At 37.8% G+C, this 23,119-nt stretch overlaps 1 protein-coding gene across 1 annotated transcript in view; it reads left to right on the top strand.

Annotated features, from left to right (window-relative positions):
- ABCA13 (ATP binding cassette subfamily A member 13) overlaps positions 1–23,119 on the top strand; it is a gene marked incomplete at both ends in the record, with an annotated part of 438,366 nt that overhangs the window by 270,505 nt on the left and 144,742 nt on the right. Inside the window, 4 exons of the mRNA XM_081283275.1 lie at positions 4,974–5,063; positions 11,189–11,258; positions 14,880–14,998; positions 16,974–17,061. Coding sequence (XP_081139401.1) covers positions 4,974–5,063; positions 11,189–11,258; positions 14,880–14,998; positions 16,974–17,061 — 367 coding nt within the window. The remainder of the gene's footprint in view (positions 1–4,973; positions 5,064–11,188; positions 11,259–14,879; positions 14,999–16,973; positions 17,062–23,119) is intronic.

The raw sequence follows: 23,119 nt of genomic DNA, 5'->3' as shown, positions 1-23,119 counted from the left end.
ATAATTTTAAACATTTCTTCACCCCTCTTTTTTTTTTTTTTTTTTTTTTGAGTTCCTATTAGATACAAATAGTAACACTGGAGAAATACTACAAACAGATAGTCAAAAAGAAAAGGTAAAGAAATCTTGAAGCGGGGCACAGTGGCTCATGTTAAGATCTCATGTTAGGATCTTCCAGATCCATTTTTCAAGTTCTTTATCTTTCCTCAAAGTTTTTTTTTTTTTTCTTTTGTATCAGAAATTGAACCCGGGGAAACTTACCCACTGAGCCACATTTCCAGCCCTATTTATCTTTTTTTATTTTGAGATGGGCTTTCATTAAGTTGCTTAGGGCCCTCTTAGCTGCTGGGGTTACTGTCATATGCCACTGTACCCCGCTTCAAGATTTCTTTACCTTTTCTTTTTGACTATCTGTTTGTGATATTTCTCCAGTGTTACTATTTGTATCTAAACAAGGATCATCCTCTTAGTTAACTTCTTCAATAATATTTTCAGGAAGTCTTTCCTGTGTAGGCATGTGATCTTGTTACTGTTCTATTGCTTTTGGTTTGTCTGGTTGGTTGGTTGTATATCCCTTTAGTGACTCCTTTGTTAGTCTGCATTTTTTGAGTTTTCCTCTGACTCCTGGGATATGTGATTGTCCTTGCTGTTTGATCAGATAAGGGTTTCATTTATTGACTATAGTAGTTCCCAAAGAGATGGCGCCAAAGAACCTTCTACCTCTATTGAGCTGCAGATGACTGTCAGTACATTCCTGCTTCCCCCAGGGCAGGTAGCAGAACTTTCTGCTATTTGTGCTCTTGTTAATTCAGGAATAGAAAGTATTGACCCCCTCCAAATAATCAGAGAAGACAGAGGTCTGTTACCTGGGAATTTGCAGTCCCCAAGCCACCCTTCCCCCAAGGGTACTTGCTTATCCTTGCCCCTGACCATTTTGCTCCTGGCTTCAACCTGTGTTCATAGGTTTCCTGGTCTACAGGGAAGAAGACTCTGAACCAGCTTTGCCTGGGGTAACTCCCACAGAGCCTAAGACCCCACTTGGAACCTGATGGTTGCCAATATCAGAAGCTGCTGGGATCAGGAGAGAGAGAAAGGTTGGAGTTGAGAGTAGGGAGAGGAAAGGAGAAAGGGCATGGGTTACTATCTTCTAGAAACCCTAGAACTTGCCAAGTCAGTTTAATCCTATCTGCATCAGAAGCATTAGCACTTTCATTAATCAGGAGGGCCCTTTGGGATGGTGCTCAGCAGTATGCATTTGCTCTGTCTGCTAAGCTCACTGGGTCACCAAGATGTACATCAAATGTTGAGAAATAACGATTTGGAGAGGGAAAGTGACCCCCCTTATGACCTACCTCAGAAATCAATAAATTATGTCCCCATTTATGAATGACCTCAGGAAGGAGTAATTTTCAATCCCTAGAATCTGATAAAGACAGATGTCCAGTGCTTCAAACACTGAGATTTACTTCAAGTAGGCAAGAGCTTGAAGGCAACCAAAGAGAGAGAGAATTTAGGAGCCCGTATTTGAATTTTATGGCAAATGAAATACTTTAAAGCCAATTTTTGTTGTTTTCTTTAAATGGTGATCTCTAGACCTAAGCAAAGAGCAATAAAAAGTAAAGCATAACTTTTATACATGTTTTTTTTTTTTTTTTTTTGTAATCATACAAAGGAACCAGTTTAGGGATCAAATGTTTTTCTTTCAGAAAGAAGGTTTTAACTTTTCTATTTGTTCTTGGATGATGGGTCATAGGAGAATAGTCCAGAGATGTCACAAATGACATTTCCTTTTATATGGGCTCCATTTCAGTGGAGAGTGTGTCCCTGTCCTGTGGAAGTGTTTTCTCACGTGTTAGACAACTGAAGGATGTTTGTCCAGAGGGTGCACTGCCAACTTATGGGGCAAAGCTTTGTTGTTCATTTCAGGCTGCTTCATCATTGTTTATTTTGGACCACAGAAATAGGGAATCATATCAGGCCAGTTGTAAACCACCTAAATATTTTAAGACATTTACTGTATCTTATACAGCAGGGAACATGGTGGTTTCCTATAAATAATTATTGCCTTCTGGATTTAGGAGCTACAGAGGTGTTTTCATTCTGGGTTTATATATTGTTAATGTTCTGAAAATGACATTGTCCTCAGCAGAAATACCATTCTTACTTGGTCCAATGAGTTTTAGTTTCTCTTCCAGCAAATTTTGTTCCTGTTTAAATGGTAAGAGTTCAGGGAAAGCCAGATATAGGGAAATTAAATATTCAGACAGGATGACTGATTTGGTCAATAATTTCCGTATATTAATGATATGTCACAATGTGTTGAACAAACTATCTCTGAGAACATACTGAGGTCCAGCTCCTGTCCTAAGTACCAAGCCCTTCTTTTCCAGGGTTGTTTTGTTTCAGTAACAAGAGGGCTACCATTAAAGTCCAGTAAAGATGTGCATCAGGGCTACTGGGAAGGAGGGAGAGAGTGCAGGCAGGTTGGGGCTATTGGGAAGGAGGCAGGGATGAGGCTGGGAGTCACAGCGGGAACAGTTGGAGCTGAGGCTTCTGGGCTAGCGATGGTTTCTGGTCATGTAACCAGGAAGCTTAGAAGAGTGACTTGAAAGGATTGGAACTTAGAAAGCAAATCCACGTGATCAAAGTGGTTGCAATTGGGTGCTGCCTTCTAGGAATAGGCCTGGGGTATCCAAGCCTGAAGACTGTGGAGGGCAAACACCATGTGGAAGGGTTCAACACTGTTTCCAGGCTCACAAATGAAGAGGAGACATGGAGGGGCCCGGGTTGTGGTTCTGTGATAAAGTGCTTGCCTAATACATGTGGAGCCCTGGGTTCAACCCCAGCACCACATAAATAAAATATAATAAAATAAAGTTTAAAAAAAGGAGATGTTGATAAATTTTATATATAAATTATTTTAGTTTCGATGACACGCATATCTATGATATTAATGAAGTTCTATGTGGTATATTTTAACACATGGGTGCAGGGTACACTAAATAAATTGAGACTCCCTTTATCCATCATTCCCCCATACCCTTCATAACCTTTAGTAATCACTATTCTACTTTAATGTTGACTGTTTTAGTGTCCACATATGAGAGAATATATTCAGAGCTTGTCTTTCTGTGTCTGGCTTATCTCATTAATAATGACCTCCAGATCCATCTGTTTTGCTACAAATGAGATGATGTTATTTTTCTTTAGGGCTAAATACTATTCGGCTGTGTATAGATACTACATTTCCTTTATCTGTTCATCTGTTATTGGCACCTAGGTTGATTCCATATCTTAGCTATTGTGAATGATGCTGCAATAATATGGGCTTGCAGATATATCTTTGCTATGCTGACGTCATTTTCTTTAGATATATATGCACAAGTGGGATAGCTGGATCATATGATAAATTTTGAGCAGGGAGAATATCAAATTTGTACATTAGAGAAAGCAAGGAAGGAATTAGGGAAACTGGAAATCTAGAAAGTCCTCAAATCTATGTGAGTTCCCATGGCACAAATAAGGAAGTTTCTTCTCATTCTTGGCTTGCACTGTGGGACACAGTGGTGCAATAAGTCTAATTAACTTAGACCTCCCTACATTTAATGCTTATAGCAATTCAGAAATATAATTAAGTGGCAATTATTAAAAAAATTAGTACGTAATAATTATACAGAATAAGGCAACTCATTGTGACATATTCATACATGCACTTCACATAATTTGGTCAATGTCAATAATCAGTGTCTCCCCTTGAAACCTCACCTCCTCCTACCCACTGATCCCCTTAGTCTGAAGAGTCCACTTTGCATTGTCCATGAACAAAATCAACAAATGACAAAAATTTGTGATTGAGGTCTCCTTTAAGTTTCGTCTTTCTTAAAATAAATCAATATTATAGATTATTTGGAAGAAACCACTAAACATTTTTAAATTTATACACCAATTCTTTCCCAAGTGATTTGGGGCACTGTTTATATATGCTATCAATAGTGTTAATTATACATCATTCTTCTTTCTTTTGGGGATGAGTGCTCCTAAAAATGTGCATTCAAAAATAATTTGTAAGTTACATAGTATAAGTTCTGGAGAGTAATAAATCTATGTTCTTTCATAAATATTATAATTTAGAATTTTAATTGTTTGTAATGATCCCCATTCCCAATGAGTCAAATTTAAAGTTGTGTGAAACATCTTTTTCTCCACATTTCTTCTTCAAGAATTTTCTTAAAGTTGATGTATAAAGTTTAATATAGCATTTGTTTCTACATCTCCCCCAAAGCTACATGAATGTCTTTTTGCTGATGGTCTTTTCAGTAAAGCAAGTCAAAGTTGGTGACCTTGGTTTTGGTAATGCTGCTTGAGCTCTTTATTGACTTTTGAGACTTACACCAGCAAAATAAATACCAAAACTCAAAGTTTACTTAAAGCCGCATAGGATTCTGTGCTGAAGACCTCTTGCTAAGAAAATGCAGTTCACTATAGTTCACAGATAGAAACAAAAGGTTGAAACATAGAAGTGGTTTTATTGTGGGGCTCTGTAATAGGACAAATAATCAGCCCAAACCAGAGTGCCAACATTAAGAGAACAGTGTTATGCATTTTAATATATTAACATAATGTAATATTATACAGCCTTTAAAGTTTGTTTTTAAATCCACGCAAAGTGTGAAAAATGGTTACATTATAAAATTAAGCAAAAAATGAGAAAATAATACAGTGTGGATACAAGTATATAAAAATGCATGTCTGTGGTGGCAAGGATGTGCTTTGAAGAAATTTCTCAATTTTATTTTTGCTCGTTTGGGTCTTACCATAAAAACACTAGAAAAATAGTTTTATCTGAGAAACTAGGGCTCATTTGCTTGGATCAGCTTGACTAGGGTACATTTTTATATCAGAATGTGATTCTTTGCTTTCTGTTGGGAGCCACTAACAATTCCATTTTATCTCCCCTGTCTTACCACAAATAGCAGTGGGAATGACAATATGGACCTCACCCATGTGCTCTTACGGAAGTTTAGAGATCAGGATCCTCTCTGTGCTGACTTAAACCTAGATCTGTAAGTATCATGTGCCCTCTGCAAAAGTAAAGTTTCCAGCCAGCAATACCATAACCTGGAAGGACCCTTTCCCTTCAAGTTTGGTATTTAATGTTAGAAATTTATATTACATGAAAAGAATGTTAGCCTAATGAGTAGGTTACTGAAAATGCCATGACATAAGATTCCTAACTGCCTCTATCTCTACTTCATAGACACATGATTTGTATTATGTCAAAAATTAATAGCTTTCAGAGGTTGGGGTTGTGGCTCAATGGTAGAGCACTTGCCTGCCATGTGTGAGGCACTGGGTTCAATCCTGAATACCACATAAAAATAAATAAATAAAATAAATGTATTGTGTCCATCTACAACTTAAAAAAAAAAAAAATAATAGCATTCAGTTCACTTAATAAAACCCAAAGCTAAAAAAAGAATGAAGTAGCAACTAAGTATGAATTATATGTTAACCATTATGTACTTTTAGGGAAAACTTTTACATACGAAAATTAATTACATATTTCTTTTTAAATAAGAGACTTACAAGGTCAGTACACATGTAAATGAGAATGTGTGGCAATTGTCTGTTTCTGCCTGACTTATTTCACTTCAATGCAATGTCCTCTATTTCCATAAAGGTTGCTGAATAATATTCCATAGGGTATACATACACCACATTTTATTTATCCATTAATCCACTGATTGAAACCTATGTAGATTCCATATCATAGAAGTAGAGAGTAGAATAAAGGTAACCAAGCCTAGGAAGGGTGGAGAGGAGGGAGGAAAGAGGATGGTCAATGGGTACAGGGTGAAGTTGGGTACAAAGAATAACTTCCAATGTTATGATTAACAATAATTAATTGAATATTTCAAAATAGCCAATAGAGTATTTTGATTGTTCACAACACAAAGAAACAATAAATGTTTTAGATGATGGATATAATAATTGTCCTGATCTGATCATTATACATTGTATACACGTACTAAATATGACATCATACATCATAAATATGTGCATTTATTAGGTGTCAATTAAAAATTTAAAAACATTTAAAACAAAAAGCTCAGTATATCAGTGCATGAATTACTTTAAAGATAATTTTTGTAGTATTTGAAAATAATATAGAGATGACTTTCATATAAAACCTTGACAAAGTATGCCTTTCTTCACAAACAGTTCTTTCACTCTTATTTTTCTGAAATTTTAATTATTGAAGAATGGCTATAAATAAACTACTGCCACAAGAACTGAGATTAATAAAGAATATGGCCCTGGTCTCAAGGAATTTACAATTCTGGATAGAATAAATGAGGCAAGCGATAAAAAACATAATGGTACATTGAATGCTAGAAGTGTATTTTTAAAGTAATAAATACAGACATCTAGACAAGAATGCAGTATCTGCAATATGTTTTCTAATTTGTGATGACACATTTGGCCCATTAGTCATATTGGTAATTAGCTTGAGACTGAATAACTATTAATGGTCTCAGTATGGAAGAATTAATAGAAAATTAATTATGTTGCTTCACTTTAGTCTTCTCTTGAAAAACAAAGTAATTTATTTATCTAGGGCTTTAGTGGTGATGTTTTGATTTCTCTTTCCTTTAATGAAACACGCAGGATATAAAATACATCTGTGTTTGGGGAAATTGAAATAACCTGGGGTCTCACACGATCCAAACTTGGCCCAACGGGGCATCAAAGAAAGACCAGTTAGTAGAGAAAAGAAAAAGATGTTTATTTCATTTAATCTCTCAGGAGGAAATTAAAAGGTGGAATAAATGCTTCAAGGACAGCAGAACATATTCACAATTCTGTTTGGAGATCGATTTAGCTTTCAGTTACTTTGCAAACATCGCAGTAGTCCTCTAAAATCTTGGCCTGCCTCTCTGCCCCAGAGTGCTGTCCCTCAGCCCAGCCTGCACACCACCCTCACGCTGTATCCCTGCCCTCTCTTCTGCCTTTTGGGGTTTATGTTACTTTCTGTCTTTTCTTTGTGAATTTCATGTCTCTGTCCGTAACTCATTTCTACCTATAACGGTTTCTACCCATTTCCCTGGTTAGCATAGCAAAAGCTTTGAGCCCAGGGGCCTCTGGCATTCCAGGATGCTTTGAATGCTTACAGTAATAATAATTTATGTCCATGTTACACTCACTGGGGTCCCAAATCAAAGCAAAAAGCTTTTTTTTCAGTAAATTTCTTTGTATAAGAATAAAATATTATTGGATTCAGTGATATCTACATTTTTATGTTCCTAGCAGACTTTAGCAAGCACTTTATCATTAATCAGGGAAACATTCTGAAATAACAGATGAGACTCTGCTTACGGATTGCTTTTCTGTTGAGAGGCTCAGCACTGAGAATCATATGCAAAATTCTTAGGTTGAACAGTGACTTTCATTCCCCGCCCCCGCCACAGAGGTTAGTAAAGAGTTCCAGAAAAACTAATTATGGTGTAAATTTGACCTAAAATACTTTTTTACTCATAATAGTCAATGACACATAATTTAAATTTTAAAATGTTTTTAAGTTGCCAATTTTTAGAAGTAGAATGCTAGATGTACATAATCTATTTCATTTTACAAGGCTCGTATCAGGTGGCACTCTGGTGATAAATTCCCCTACTATTTCTGAGGCAAAATGATCACTTTCCATACCCATTCTTGTTAGAGTTTTAATATGAAACAAATGTGCTAGTCAACAATTGGGGAGATGTGTAAGATGTGTAAATTTATTATCATAAATTGAAGAAAGCCATTATCATGATTAGATTGCAGAACTGTGGCAGATTAACTCATAGGCCTGGTATCTCCAGTGCTCAGGACTATCTAGGAGGCTTGTTGGCCTGCAAACGCTTAGGAGAGATGGCATCCTTAGAGCCTGGCATGGATGCTGACAGGTCCCCTCTGAGGTGTTTGTAAAGTTGGGAAAGAAGGTCAAGGGTCATAAGCATCAAGTGCATGTTAAGTATCAAAGGTTCGGGGTGGAAAACACATAACTGGGACTGGGTTGGCCTCAAACTAATTCTTACCTCCACCACTTATTAGCCATGTGACCTGGGCATCTAACTGAACCTTTTATTTGCCTCTGTTGGCATTCATATTCTTCTACCTCTATAGGAAGAACAGCACCCACCTCAAACACCTGGGTAACCTCTGTGGAGTGCTTCTTTGTGTTTTGTTTTTTGGTACCAGGGATTGAACCTAGGGTTGCTTAATCACTGAGCCACATTATCAACCCATTTTATTTTATTTTTTTGAAACAGGGTCTCACTAACTTGTTTAGGGCCTCGATAGATTGCTAAGGCTGGCTTTGAACTTGTGATTCTCCTGTCTCAGCCTCCCAAGTTGCTGGGATTACAGGCATGTGTCTCTATGCCCCGTTGTAGAATGCTTTTGTGTTCTTTAGTCTCAGAACACTACTATTGAGAGGCTATCTTTATAGCATCTGCCTCTTTATAGATATTTAAAATGCATTCTAGGCTGTTAAAAACTTTAGGCAGTCCTGTGTTAGAAAGAACTATTTAATCCAGCATTTCCAAACCTTAGGGACCAAGGCATTTATTATGGAATATCTTCACTGTAGGTGTGTTCTATAGAATGTGTTGGGCAAATGCTTTAAATGTGTGTTTAGATTCCTAAAATCAACAAGGAAATTTACAGAGAAGCATCTAATTTCCAATATATCATCCCTGCTGCCTGTCCCTCTTGTGGGGGCCACCCTGAACAGGAGCTGAGCACTCCCCCTTGGCCTAGTAATGGGGGTATGGAACTGGCATCGCACACAGTGAGAAGCAAGTGGTCCTTACCTTTGCTCAGCAAGGAAGTGCAGCTCTGGGAGTAGGTGTCACCTAATGGGACTGGGCTACACCGACCCCCCCCCCATTTGTTGTAACATAATCCCTTGCCTTATTTGGGTGGAATATTCTTTTTTTTTTTTTTTTTTTTTTTGAGAGAGAACTTTTTTTATTGATTATTTAAAGCATTACATAGCTCATGATATATCATCTTTCATACATTTGACTCAAATTGTGTTGCATTATGTAAAAATGTGAATATGTAACAGATGTGATTCTGCAATCTGTATTTGGGGTGAAAATGGGAGTTCAAAACACAATTTGGGTGGAATATTCTATTGAATGTCTTTCCCCCAGTAAATACAGGGGTTTGGGGTACGCTCTCCCTCTTGCTTCTTGCCTTCCTTGCTCCCCTTGCCCCCAGTGTGGGAGCTCACACCTGAGGTCTCAGAGCCTTCCCTGACCCCTGCAAAAGGCATTTCTGTGTTTGTGTGGTCTTTTAGCTGCCAGCCCAATTCACAAGGAGTGACCCTGAATCTGTCGCCTGCGTGCCCATGGGCAATAACCTCTTATCAATGTTCACACAGCTTCATAGTGAATCTTAGAACACAAAAAAGTATTGGAGATTGAAAGACGCTCAAAAAACTAAAATCTGTTAAATGCTATGTTGGATCATCATGTAACTCTCATGGCAACACATTTTTACTCTATCAAAGGGAGCTAGGGGAAGAATAAAGTAAGAATTGGTAAAGAAGAAGAGGGCTGACCACTTGAAGCAATTCATTAAATTATGCACGTTTGCTCTATTAGTCTGTTTTCTGTTGCTATCATTAAACACCCAAGCCTGCATACTTTATAAAGAAAAGAGGCTTATTTAGCTCACATTTCTAGAGCTTCAAAAGTATACTGCTAGCATCTGTTGGCTCCGGTGAGAGCTTCTGGCAATGGTATCACAATGGAAGGAGTGCCTATAGAAGAGATCATGTGACAAAAGAGGAAACAAGGAGATTTGGGGATCCGGTTTGCTCTTTTTATAACAATCTCCCCTTTAGGATCTAACTGGAGTTCCTTCAGAACTACATCAATCCATTCCAAGGTTGGTGTCCCCAGCGATCACATTATATCTTACCAGTCCTCACTTTTAAAAGTTCCACTACCTCCCAATACCATCATGCTGGGGACCTAACTTCCAATCCATAGTATTTACTACCCATCATCTGAGTTGTGTATCTGAAGCAAAAAGGGCCAGCTGGGTTTAAGAAATAGAAACAGAATTATTTTTTAAAAAAAACAATTATCATAAAAAGAAGTGTGATTAAATACACAACTCCCTTAGGTATTATTTGTAAATTAACTTTTAATCCTAATAAATGAAGTCCCCATAAACTAATCAGTCAAGGAAGTAGTAGTAGAGAAGTCTTCAAATTAATTTTAATATTTCAAAAGTTACCTGGAAATTGTACTTTACTAACCTAGCTATTAGAAATGTCAACTTTCCTTTCATGGCCTATACTTTTTCCAACTTGTCATTTTCATACTGAGTTTCTCTTGTGATAGCAACTCATCTGGACAGAAAGCCTGAGCTTGGTGCTCAGCCGGCCAGTCCTTCTGCTATGTATGTGATCTTGGGTCAGCTGCTTAACCTTTCAGGAGTCCACTTATTCTTCCAAAAAGTGGGGCTAAGAAAAATTTGGTAAAGATATCTAGCCAGTGCCCATAATTCAGTTGCCCAATTTTTGAGTAATAAGAAAAAAAATTATTACTAAAGTAAATTTTGATTTGCAAATCTTAGAAAAAAATTTTCAAGTCTGGAACCCTCAAAGGTAACAAGTTACAGGGAAACTGGATTACAAAAAAAAAAAATGTTTGAACCACTGTTGTTTTTATAACTACTTCTGTTGCACACTCTTTCTCCAAAGTAAAATTTGTAAAATCTGCTTTTCTGTAAATGATGATTGAATTACTGAGTCATTCTAAAGAAAGGGATTAGAAGTTTACTGTGTTTATGAATTGCTTTGGGGTATCTGGGATGAGTCAGGGAGCCTCTGGATTTGCCACAAGCCCAGAGCCCCTATCAAAGCCCCAGGAGTCCTGGCAGTGTATATGGTACAGGGAGCCGAGTGAGCATCATGTCATATAATGGAAATACTGGCACTGCAATAAAACATTGTCATCAGATTAGCAGCTCACGCTGGGAAAACAAATGTCAGAGCTCTGCCTTCACGGCAGCAGGAGGTGATTATCTTGTGAACTGTGTTCTACTGTGATGGGACTCTCTTTTATGGAAATAAAATAGCTTTGTAATCCAAAAGATCATTCCAATTCTCTCCTTTGTTCTTTAGGAAGAATTCTTCCTGCTGGTCTAGGGATACCTTCCCTCACCTGAAGTTTCAGGATTCATGTGGCTGCCTGGTAGGTTTCTGCATTTTTTGATCTTTTTTAAATAAAAACCTTAAGTGAAAAAAAAAATGAGCTTACTCCATCTGTAAAATCTTCATTTTCCTTATTCAAGTTCCTGTGACTTTTTGGTTCACATGATTGGCTGTTCATCTGACACTTAAATAGAATCAACCCTTTCCCCTTACTCACTGCCCACTGCTCTTGGTCCTGAACATCCCCACAGGCATTTATTAAGCAAGCAAATCTTCTTTAGTTATTAATGAAACCCAGAATAGCCCCTTGTGGGGTTATTTCCCCACATTTCAAGGCTCGAAGACATCAAGGCTGTGATCATATTTTTATCTGATTTTTGAGAGCTAGATATTAAAAATGAAGATACCACTTAGCATTTCTAATATGGTTGATTTACACAAAAACAAATGGAATTAGATGTTCCACTATTGATGTGAAGGCCATAGCTCCCTAGTCTGAAGAAGAACAAATTGAAATTTATTTGGAAAATGAATTGGGACTCATCTCAAAGAAGACCTCAAAATCTGATTAATAAAAGGCATAGACCTGTTATCCACAGTTAACAAGAGAATGTGGCAATCCTGATTTACCTGAAAAAAAAAAAAAAAAGGAAAAGAAAAAAAAAATCTTCATTGAGTGGAGAACATGGTTTCAGGCTTTCCTATGTAATGGCCCACAGATGAATTCTTCTTAACAGTTTGGTGACTTAAAAAAGTTTGCCTTTAGAGGGCTTGTTCAGCTTTCTTCTCTTAAACAAAGCAAGAGAAGATCAGTGACTCAGTTCCCATAATGGATACTCTAAGTGTTGGTGGACCTGAGTGGACTAATAGACTTCTCCATGGTTCCTTCTGGTTTTATGGTCAAAAAGGTCAGCTATGTTTGGTGTCCCTTTGTAGTAACCAGCTAGCCCAGCTATTTTTTGCTCACATTTTTTCATAATTATTTGCCTTTCTCTGTTGTCTCTTTCATGCACTCATAATACTTCTAATGTTTCACACCATGCACTTATTCTCTTGATTTAATCATTCTATTGTATCAGTAGTTTTTTTTTTTTAAACCAGCTTACCCAAAGTTTATTGGAATTGGATTGGGTGTTAATGGTTAAAGGATAAATGAATAAATATTAGGGGCTTATTTGTATAAGCCTCAAAATATAAATTCATTCCCATTCACATGAACTGTAAGATTTTAGCAAAATGTATGTAAGAATGAGAGGTTTCATCTGAAAAAGTTTCATAGCCAAATAAGGTTTGGAAGTGCTAGTTAAATCAATATTAAGGTTTTGGAAGTTCTGGTTAAGGCAGGTCTGTTTGCTATAGCTCTTCAATAAGCTATAACAATGTGGGTTTGAATTGGCAATAGGAAAAAGAAGTGCAGTATCGTATGCAAATTATTTAACTAATTTTTGTGTGTGTGTGTGTTTGCCAGCCATTTTTGTTTGTTTGTTTGTTCATATTTTTTGAGTCACACTTTGAGAAACACTGGTCAATTGATTAGAAATCAAAGTACCTCAACAGAAAAGGAGTTCAGGTAAGAATAATAAAGGCCCCAAGGAAAGAGTGTTGCTCCTTGGGGTTGGTTCCAAAGAAATACTCATGAAAGTACATGGAAGGTGGCCCACATCCAAGGTCTGTTCTCAGATCCTTAGTGATCATGTTAAACCAAGTTAACTTTCTTTGGTAGAGGGCAAAATAATTCTCTCCTTTAAATTTATTTGTGCCATCCAAAAGTCCTGGGTCCACAAGGATGTGTCTGTTTCCTCACATTTCAATGTATTATGGCTCTTCTAACCCACAAAAATGTTCCATGGGTACATGTTGTTCTCATTATTTGGAAAAGACACCACTAGGAAGACTACCAGTGAATGCGAACTGAGCAAGCTCTGAAGAATATTCAGGAAGTTTTAGGACTCTCACTCTTATGCATAACAACAACCATATGAACAGCTACATACAGTCAAGAATGTTATGGCCTTATATGTGGTGAGAGGAGGGGACATTTGTTACCTGTGGCTACTGTAACAAATGTTAAATCCACAGGGTTACTGAAACCCCCCCCCCACACACACACAGACAGAGAGAGAGAGAGAGAGAGAGAGAGAGAGAGAGAGAGAGAGATTTATTCTCACATAGTTCTGGAGACCAGAACTCTGAGATCAGTACCAGTATTATTTCAGTCTGAAGTCAAGGTGCTCCCTTGAAAGGCTGGAAAGGAGAATATGTTCCTTCACTCTTTCAGTTCCTATGGGATTCTGTCATTCATTGTCTTGTGGCCACATGATGCCAATCTGTCTTATGGTCACCTTAAAGATTATCATGTCAATCTGTGAATTAGGTAATCGAGTTTGGATGAATTATGTAGCTCTACATTCTAGTTTAATTGGCAGGTAGAGGTTGTGTGTATTTGTGGTGTAGAACATGATGTTTTGATGTATGTATATATTGTGGAATGGCTAAGTTGAGCTATTCTTGAAAGAATGCATAATTAAATAGATCGACTTAGCCATTCCTGTATCACTTTTCCTGTTTTTTTTTTTTTTTGGTTTTTTTTAGGTGAGAACAACTAAAATCTATTCTCCAGCATTTTTCAAGTATGCAGTCTATTGTTCTCAGCTGTAGTCCCCATATTGTACACTAGGTCTCTTAAATGCATTCCTCATGTTTAAGTTTTGTGTGCTTTGACCAATATCCTTCCATTTCCCACTCGTTCCCTCCTCCAGTCTGGAAACCACCATTCTACCCCCTATCTGTTTAATGTCAACCTTTTTAGATTTAACATATGAGTGAGAATTTGGCTGAACAACAACTTACAACAATTCTTCTTCTTAGTGTCTTTCCTCAAGCCTTGTCATCAAGAACTTAAGAGAAATATCCTGAGCATATACAACCCTTCTTACTTTTTCATAGTTCTTTTGTGCATTTCTGAATGTAATGACAAACCCATGCACAGGTAGGGCTGTTTTTATTTCCATTTTGCAAATAAGAAAACAAGTTTCCAAATCTGGAATGAAAGGCTTAGAGTCAGTCATTTCCTATTTCCATTGAATTATTATCTCCCAAATTAGAAGCAAAGTCCATATCCATATAGTCTGAACTTGTCTGAGGTCAGGTGCGTAGCTGTGACCACTGACTCCCACCTCGTTTGGTGGTCATTTCTTGATTCAGACATGGTTCTAGCACTCTAGTCAGCTGCCAGGAAAGAGCTGTTTGAATTCTACTTTAGACACTTATGAAAGAAGCACATGCCTTTGAATTCTCCTGCTTATCTCCCTCCCACTAGTTACCTCTGACTCTCTTTCAGGTTCATCAAACACAAGATCACCCCAGTGAAAACATTTCTCTCTTTTTAGTTCTTACAAATCTGCTCAAACTTACATACAAAAAAGGATTTGAAGTTCTCAGATATAATTGACTGCATAGGTTGCAATGGAATTCTGGCACAATTCTCAAATATAGGAGACTCTTAAAGAGATTTTAGAAGTCAGAATGTATAAAAGGCTGAAGATAATTGATTAAAAACCAAAAGACAAAAAAAAAATCACATTTCGTTTAAAGCAATGATGGTAAATTGGTTTGTGGGTTATGGAAACATTTCTATTTTATCCTTTGAAAACTATTACAGAAGTGTCCAAATGGAAGTGCTGGTGCTCCTTACCTGACCAACTGCCTGGGCCACACCCTGCTCAATCTCTCAGGCTTCAATGTGGAGCAGTACTTGCTGATGCCATCTGAGAATCCAAGGTGTGTTACAACTGTCCCTCTATCTTTTCTATTGTCTTTGAATTATAGTCCTGCTCCTTACATATTGGGAATTGATTCCTGCAGCCCCAAGGATGCCAAAGCTTGCAGAAGCTCAAGTCCCCTATATAAAATGGCATAGTACCTGTATATGACCTGCATATGTCCTTTTTAATACTTTAAATATCTAGATTACTTAGAACTGATACAATGTGAATGCTGCCTAAATAGTTGTTATACTGTACTGTTTAGGGAATAATGACAAGAAACAGAAGTCTGCATATGTTTATTACATAGCAATTTTTTTTCCTGTGTGTTTTCTATCTTGGTTGGTTGAACCCATGTTTGTAGGACCCAAGGTTATAGAGTGCCAACTGTGCTTTGGAGAACCTATTGTTTCAAATGTTAATGTTCATGAACTCTCAGAAGTCTAATATTCACCTTGGTGTTCATAAAAATTCCAAAGATATGCTGTGGGCCTTAATCAGATTCCTCACTGCTGGCTTTCAGTCTTTGAAGCATTGGGGGAAATTATTTCAATTGAGATTCCATCAGTGGTAGAGGCTGGGGAGCCAGAAGCAGTTTTACTGCTTTAGGGAATTCAAGCAGGTGAGTTAACAGCATAATGAAATAATGGCCTCTTTTTAGAATTCCCTATACTTTGCCACATCTAGTATGGGCACCTGGGTACAAATGGTATCTTAAAATTCCTTTGGGTGATTTTGAGTAAAGCTTTTGCTTTGTGCTGATTTTCCTTGAGCCTGAGGAGGTGAATTCAGAGAAAGGGATGGAGGGCAGAAATGAATAAGAAGTTTTGTTTTAAAATCTCAGAAGCATTCACCTCACTGTCAAATTTCCTGAGCCTACCAAATATAATGCATTGTTTCATTTAGATAGGCATCCTATAGATGGTCCATGTTGCCTGAGATACCTAAGGCCCTCTGTCTCCTCTTTGTCCTTGTCAGATCAGCATATCCTCATCCTTCTGAACATCAACCTTTTCTACCCCAATGTGTTTTAACTGTGTCTCTCCTGCTTCCCCACTTTCTAGCATCCATAAAAATGTCCTATAACCTCCAGCTTCCTTTTTTAATCCTGATGGTTAATTTTTTAATGGTAGGATCTTTTGTGCCAGGTAGGAGTGCATTCCTATTCCTTTGCCTCAATTTTTGTAGCAAGTAGAGTTACCACGTATAGGACTGTTCACCAATCTCCTTCTATCTAGAGAGTGGGGGACAGCATTTAATACGTGCCTTTATTTCTAATGTCAATTATGTTCGAAAGTTTAATAAATGCCAGATACCATGCATCCCATGGAGATAACAGAAACTAAATCTATACTTTCTACCTAGGAAAAGCTCACAGAGCTACATGAAAGATAAGCTAGTAAGTAGAAGATTAAAAACAAGGGTGGTAATTGTTACAATATATGGGAATGTAGGGTACTGGGAGAATTCAAGGAGGAACATCTCACTCAACTCTTGTATTCAGATGCCTTCTTGACCCAGGTGAGATATGAGTGGTGAATGAGAGGAGCAGAGTAGGGTGGTCAAACCAGGGTGGCTGCACTATCATGATGGTCCAGATAATCTTAAATAGTTGTGCTTTTTGAGGAAATGACCTTGATTAAAATAAATTGCTTATGATCACACCATGTGCTTGCATGGCATTTCCTAGCAAGGTGGTAAGTTCTGAGTTATATTATATTAGTTATATTATATTATATTAGTTATGTTATATTAGTTATACTTGCTAATCTAGTTCTACTCCATAAGCAGTGGCCTCCTTGGATGCTGGAATTGGGTAGTCACTTCTGCAAGCATGTGCTGTGTGGTTGGTCATTCTGCACATCAGAAATGTTCAGCTGGCCATAGTCCTAATACTGCTATACCTCGTGTGGTTGGTAACTAAATACCCTCTGGGTAGAAGTCCTAGTGCCCACTGATTGGAGCACTAACACCATGTTTACTGTTAACAGACTTGGAGGCTGGTCTTTTGGAGTGCAAGACCCCAGTGAAATTCAAGATGTGAATGCAAACAAGTCGAGACCAAGAACTCTGGCAAAGGTAATTTTTTTTCCTTCCAACTTTAGAAAGTATTTAGGAAAATTAAAAATCCAAATAGATTTTTGAGAATGAAGTAGTAGGGGCTGGATCAAATCCTAAAGCTTTATATGAGTAAGAATAGTTGTATGTAAACATTTCCTTGAAAGAGGAAATTAAATTTTGTGCTTTAGATTGTGTGAAAATAGAGCAAATAGGTTCCTGCTTTTGTTGTCAGGACTTCATCTAATAAGACCAAAACAAGTGGAAAGATAATATATTTTTAAAGTTATCATAGTTGTGATAAGTACAAATGTCACTACTGTCCCCAGTGGCCAAAAAAATTCTTTATGCATTCACTTTAATTCCTTATTTTCCAAAAGGCTGATGGACACAGAGGTGACATTGAGAAACCAGAAAATACACAGAAAGCTCATAGGACCCCTAGATTTTCAAGCCCTGGGAGGACTATCCTATTAATTAGGTATAGTTTTTTTTTGTAATTACAGAAAACAGGTGGCAAGATTTGTCAGGTGTGAGAAACTGGTATATAGAGGAACATGCTTTTATCTACCAATAGCAATGCAGAATTAATTAATACTACAGATTTTTCCAAGGGAAAAAAATCAGCACAATCTTGAACTGGGGAAAGCTGAAAGAATTCGTTTTGGCCTCCACGACTGGGGAAATAGTTTGGTGTTCTACTGAGAGAGAAATTGGAATAAAAAGTAGATTGTGGGAGGAAAGTACGTCCACTGTAAGAGAATGCTTGTCAGTTGTGTTAGGACATCAGTGTAGAAATGACCAAAAGTCGTTCATTTCTATCATGTGGGTATCTCATCTGCACTTTACCTTAAGTAGAATTAATGAAACTGATGATCTTCCCAGAAGATACCCTCCAGGTATCTTTCCATGCACAGGTCCTAATATGGATTAACCTGGAAATATGGAACCTGGAAAAGTTAATCCATATTAGGACCTGTGCATGGGAAAGTTCCCTCAGGAGAATAAAGACTCCTCACTTGTACTTCACAGTGTCATTCCTGATGAAAATGTTAACAGTCAACACTTTAAATATAATCCCTGAAGAAAATTCTATGTCATAGTGTGGACAGTTCAAAAATCTCTTCTTCAGCAAGGTTTGTTCAGATCTTTCCCCCTCCCCAACCTTTTTTAAAGTCAACATACGTGAGGAGATTTATAGCTTGGTGTGAAAATATCATTCATAGCTTGATAGACACCCTGAAATACATTTGCTGGCATAGATTGGAACATGTGTAGCCAATATTAAAACGTGCCTGATTTGTAGAAGGAATCTGTTTCTTTCCTCTAAGAATATTTTTTGCTTTCTATTCTCTCCAAATCCAGACCCTCTTTATTTATAGTGGGTGGTTGTGTCTTTGCATTTAGGTGCTCAGGGGCCACTCATCCATGTGTTTCCCTGACACCTGTTCTGTCTCACATTGTTTTGATTGTTTTTCCTGCACCGAGCATGCTTGAATAGCGACTTCTGGAGTTTTCATTGTTTGACATTTTTTTTTTTTTTTTTTTTTTTTTTTTGCCAGGCACAAGCATGCAAGTGAATTGTATCTGTCTCTTTGGGGAATGAGCTTCTTTCCAGGAGGGCAAGGAACTGATATTGCAGGGAGGTGTGAAGGGTAGTCTGTTATCTGAAAAACTCACTGGATGCTGGTGGTGGCTGATGACCTATCAAATGATTACATTAACCTTTCAGTAATTAATGACCAGCCAGCCTTTTCCTTCAGACTCTTGGCTATATTAGTAAGACATAGTTGATATGATTTTCACAGTCCTTCTGAAGGAAAAATGGAAAATTTGCATATGAATATTCTTAATGTATGATTCATTACACTGTAGAATGTCTCTCATACAAACTTTCCATGAGTTATGAGTCCTTTCACTCACATTCTGAATGTTTAGTTTATTCAATTTAAACACTCTTTAGAGCATATACACTTCTCATAAAATGACCAGATACTTTGCCTCTCTTGTTTTTTTTTCCCTCCATACATTCTGTTCTGCTTGGAATTTTGCATGTGAATATCTTCTGAGTGATTTTCTTTTCTTATTTCTGCTTAGTTACTTTTCTGAGGAGCCATTGCTCAGGACTCCTGCAATGAAAGGTCTACTCTGAGGTGGCATAATATGTTCCTAAAAGCAGATTAACTTCCTATTTCACTCATTAGACATTATCACTACCTGATGTAGGGACCAGCAGGGAAGGAAATCCAACAACTTATTTTCAGAACACAGTCCAAATTTAGAAAACTGTTCTTTAGAGGAAAAAAGAAAAAAAGCAAGAAAAGCTCTTTCATTGAATGAGGCCAAATCCTACATGCTAATTTTAAGTTCACCAGACAGTCTGCATTGCTTAAAGAATTTAGAAAAGCACTCTCAAGTAAAGTCAGTATAGAGAAGAACTGATACAGGGTCTCAAGAACGTGTTAAGCCCATTTCCTTGAAACTCTGTGAATCAATCATTTATTGCCAAAATGATGCTATAAACAACCACAACCCATCAGCAGCATACTTGTGCTTATTGGGTTGGGCTGCTGTGAGCTTTCTTGGCAGGGCCTTGGAGTCCCAGCTGTGAGATGATCCTTAGCTGGTCTCTGGTTCTGCTTCCTGACACTCTTCTTCAGTCTGTCACTGTCACCCTAACCTCTACTCCCTGCCAAATGCTTTCTCTCCATCTCCCTCCAGGACTACATGTGAAGAGGATATTTGTAACTATGCCTTTGAGCAAGGTTTCAACTTGCCTGTAGGAAGCTGGGCTCTAGGGCCTGTTTGCCTTTTACTTTGAGTCTAGCCTGATGGTATTTCTTTGTTGGGTCAGGGGTATTACTCCCTGCAGAGCACTCTAGGCCTCTTATAGTTATTTAATTCAGGTCCACAAAGCCACTTCCTTGATTCTTGTTGAAATAGGCTGCTCTTTCTAAAATGAAATTGGGCAATATCAGGGTACTAGGGAGCAATACCTCCTAAGTTCCAGGCCCTTTTGGCCCCCTGAGACGATCCTTAAGCACCATTATTCTTTTATGGTCTTAAACAAGGTCCTCACAGCCATACCCTTAATCTTTATTCTGAAGCCATATATTTCAACATTTTGCCTAGAAATTTCCAATCCAGTTTTTTGGGGCATAATTTCTATCTCCTATTTTCAAAGTTTTCATAGGTGACAATTTTACCAAATGCTTTGATACTATATAATAGGGACCACTGTAGGCTTTTACTGTCATTTATTTGAAAAAGTTTTCTTGCCACTTGTTTTCCAATCATTCCTATAGGTTTTCTCATCTATTTCCAAACTCCTTTTAGTGTTTTTATTTTTTAATTTTTAAAAAAATTTTTTGGTCCTGGCAATTGAACCTAGGAGCACTTTACCATTGAGCTACTCCAGCAGTTCTTTTTTGTTTTTTATTTTGAATCAGGGTCTCACTCAGTTACCTGGATTGACCTCAGTTACCTGGATTGACCTGGATTTGTGATCCTCCTGCCTCATTCTCTTGAGTCACTGGCATTACAATTTGCTGAGACTATAGATGTAGGCCACCTGTCCTGGCCTCTATGTATCTTTTTGTCACTTTATGTTATAACAATATCCCTCCCAGTGCTAATTATTCTATCAGTTATCTTTTCTAACAATAATGCCGTATAACAATAATTACCAACTTCATAGACCTCGACAATAGACATTTATTAGCTGATGGGTCTGGGAGATTCTTCTCCTTTAGGCCAGGTCGGACTGTTCCTGTCTAGGAATGAGCATATGTGTGTGTGGTTGGTTGGCTGTTGGCTTGAGCTGCAATGATGGTTGGTGTTGTAATTTAAAATCTTTAAGATGGAGAGCATCCCTTTCATGATTAGAGGAGACATAGGATGAAAAACAGGTATTTTATTATTTGCAGGCCAGAGGACACATGCATAGAGATGAGGGAGTGAAGAGGTAGGGCAGGGGCCTGGGCCAGCGCCTTTGTTGGGTCTGGAATATTACCCAAACAGGTTTCCTACAGGGGGATATAACTGGTGGGTTCAAAGCAAGCAGGCACAAGTTCTAGGAGGTCACCCTGAAAACTGGTCACTGTGGCATATTTGCACCATTCGTAGGGGGATATGCGAACGAGGGGCTCAGTTAGGTATGCTTATCTCCTTGATTTGTTTTGTTCCATAGGGAAATAGTCACCAGGAGGAAGTTGTTTAAGGTAGACTTCTGAATCACCTGTGTTGAGAAAGTGAGAGGAGGTACAGAACGGGAAACAATGTTGAAATTGACAGAGCCTTCTTTCTGGCCTGAAAGTGAGGCTACATAAAATTATAGAAATGAACTAGAGAGTGTGTGGGGTGCTCAGCCATGCCTCTCTGTCTTACCTCCAGTGGGTCAGCCAGCCATGCTCCGTAGCAGAGGCACAGAAAAGGTTACAGGAACAGACCTGTGCTTTCAGAGCTCGGCCAGTATCTGTGTATCAAAGCCCGTTGTGGGGCTGAACACAGAGTCAAGAATGGGAAATTATGAAAGTCACATGGCAGAGGGCAGATTAATGAATGGTAAGGAACTGGGGCCCTTAAACCATCAACACAAGCCTCAGATCCCAGAGAGGGTGAGGCAAGAAAGGCCGAGAAGGCAGATTCTGGTCTCCCCAGTTCTACTCCACCAAAGAATACTTTAGATACTACACTTTAGATACTATACCATTGTATTGTGTTATTTTTTAAGTGTAAACAAATTACTCTGATTTTAAAATAAAGATTAAAACAAACAAATGAAACAAAATTTGAAAGCCCATGATCCAAGGCAAAAGACTACCATTGTCTCTGCTATTTCTATCTCCAATTAATCAATTAAGGGACCAAGACTTGCATGGTGGAAGGTCATGGGCAGGGTAAGTGGGAGATTTCAGATCCAAAAGCAATGGGTTTTATCTGTCCCTTGACTCTGACCAAAGTCTAATTTCTGTTGATTTGTATCATTTCCAGAAATATGGGATCTGTTCAGGTGTATCTTAGGGGATGTGATGTAATGGTGAGACCCCAAGGGATGATGGTACAGAGTTGTGTGGAAGACTCTCCCCATGTTGAGTGAAAGAGGTGGACGTACTTCTGATGTGTGATGTATACTCTCAGTTCAGTGTTAACTAAAGGACTCACATTTTCCTCTCCTTTGCAGAATTGTAGGTTTAAATTGCTTTAGGAATTTTGGGGGGATCTCGTACAATCCCACACTCTTTAGTCTAGCCTTGAAATCTTAGAGTGTTCTGAGTTCTATGATTAGTAGTTCTCAAGCTGTAGTCCTTCTCCTTGGAGTTTAAAAGATGATGGGCAAGGATTACTCTATGAACCTAAGAAAATATTTGAATAAGGAAATTAGCAATGTGAAAGAGATGATCGGGTCTGTTTTATGAATTGTTTATGAAGTGGAATGAGAAAGAGTTAGGGAATATTGTCTTGTGTAGCAGGATTTTTTTTTTTAATGACATGAGCAATATTTAAATTACTCAGCTCTTTCTATCAACACAGTAGCTATCACTCAGGATCCCACTTTAAAAATATTTGGGTTGGCAGGCAAGTGACTCGAGGACTGGTTCTTAATTTTGGAGAAACTTCTGTGGAAAACTTAGATAGTTTTTCTGTGATTTAACTTTCTGTGGAGTAGCTTTAATTCTTCAAAATGGTTTGTTACAAAAGACAGGATTGGCTAGAGAAATGAGCTCTTCATTCACTTAAATTAAGACCCACATTCGCTGGTTGATTCTTTATATTTCTTGAAGTTACCATGCTTTCCGGACCAAGCATATATTTTTCATCAAAATATTGATATCTTGAAATATAGGTAGTGATAGTTTGATCAGTATTTTTTATGATACTTATTATGCCAATTTTAATAACACCATCTTTCTCTTTTTTTTGTCTCCTTTAACTTTCTCCTATCCAACAGGCACGTGGCTGTATTCTCCATGCTCAGCAAATGTTCAATTCGATTTATTTTGAGAAATAATGTTCCACATTCAGTTATTAATTTGAAAGTAATCATTTTTTTTCTGATCATCTTCCACGCTTTTAATTT

The sequence above is a fragment of the Spermophilus citellus genome, assembly GCF_964194105.1.
Source record: "Spermophilus citellus genome assembly, chromosome: 3".
Classification (NCBI taxonomy): domain Eukaryota; kingdom Metazoa; phylum Chordata; class Mammalia; order Rodentia; family Sciuridae; genus Spermophilus; species Spermophilus citellus.
The sequence above is the reverse complement of the archived record's forward strand: the minus strand, read 5'-3'. Positions and strand labels throughout refer to the sequence as shown.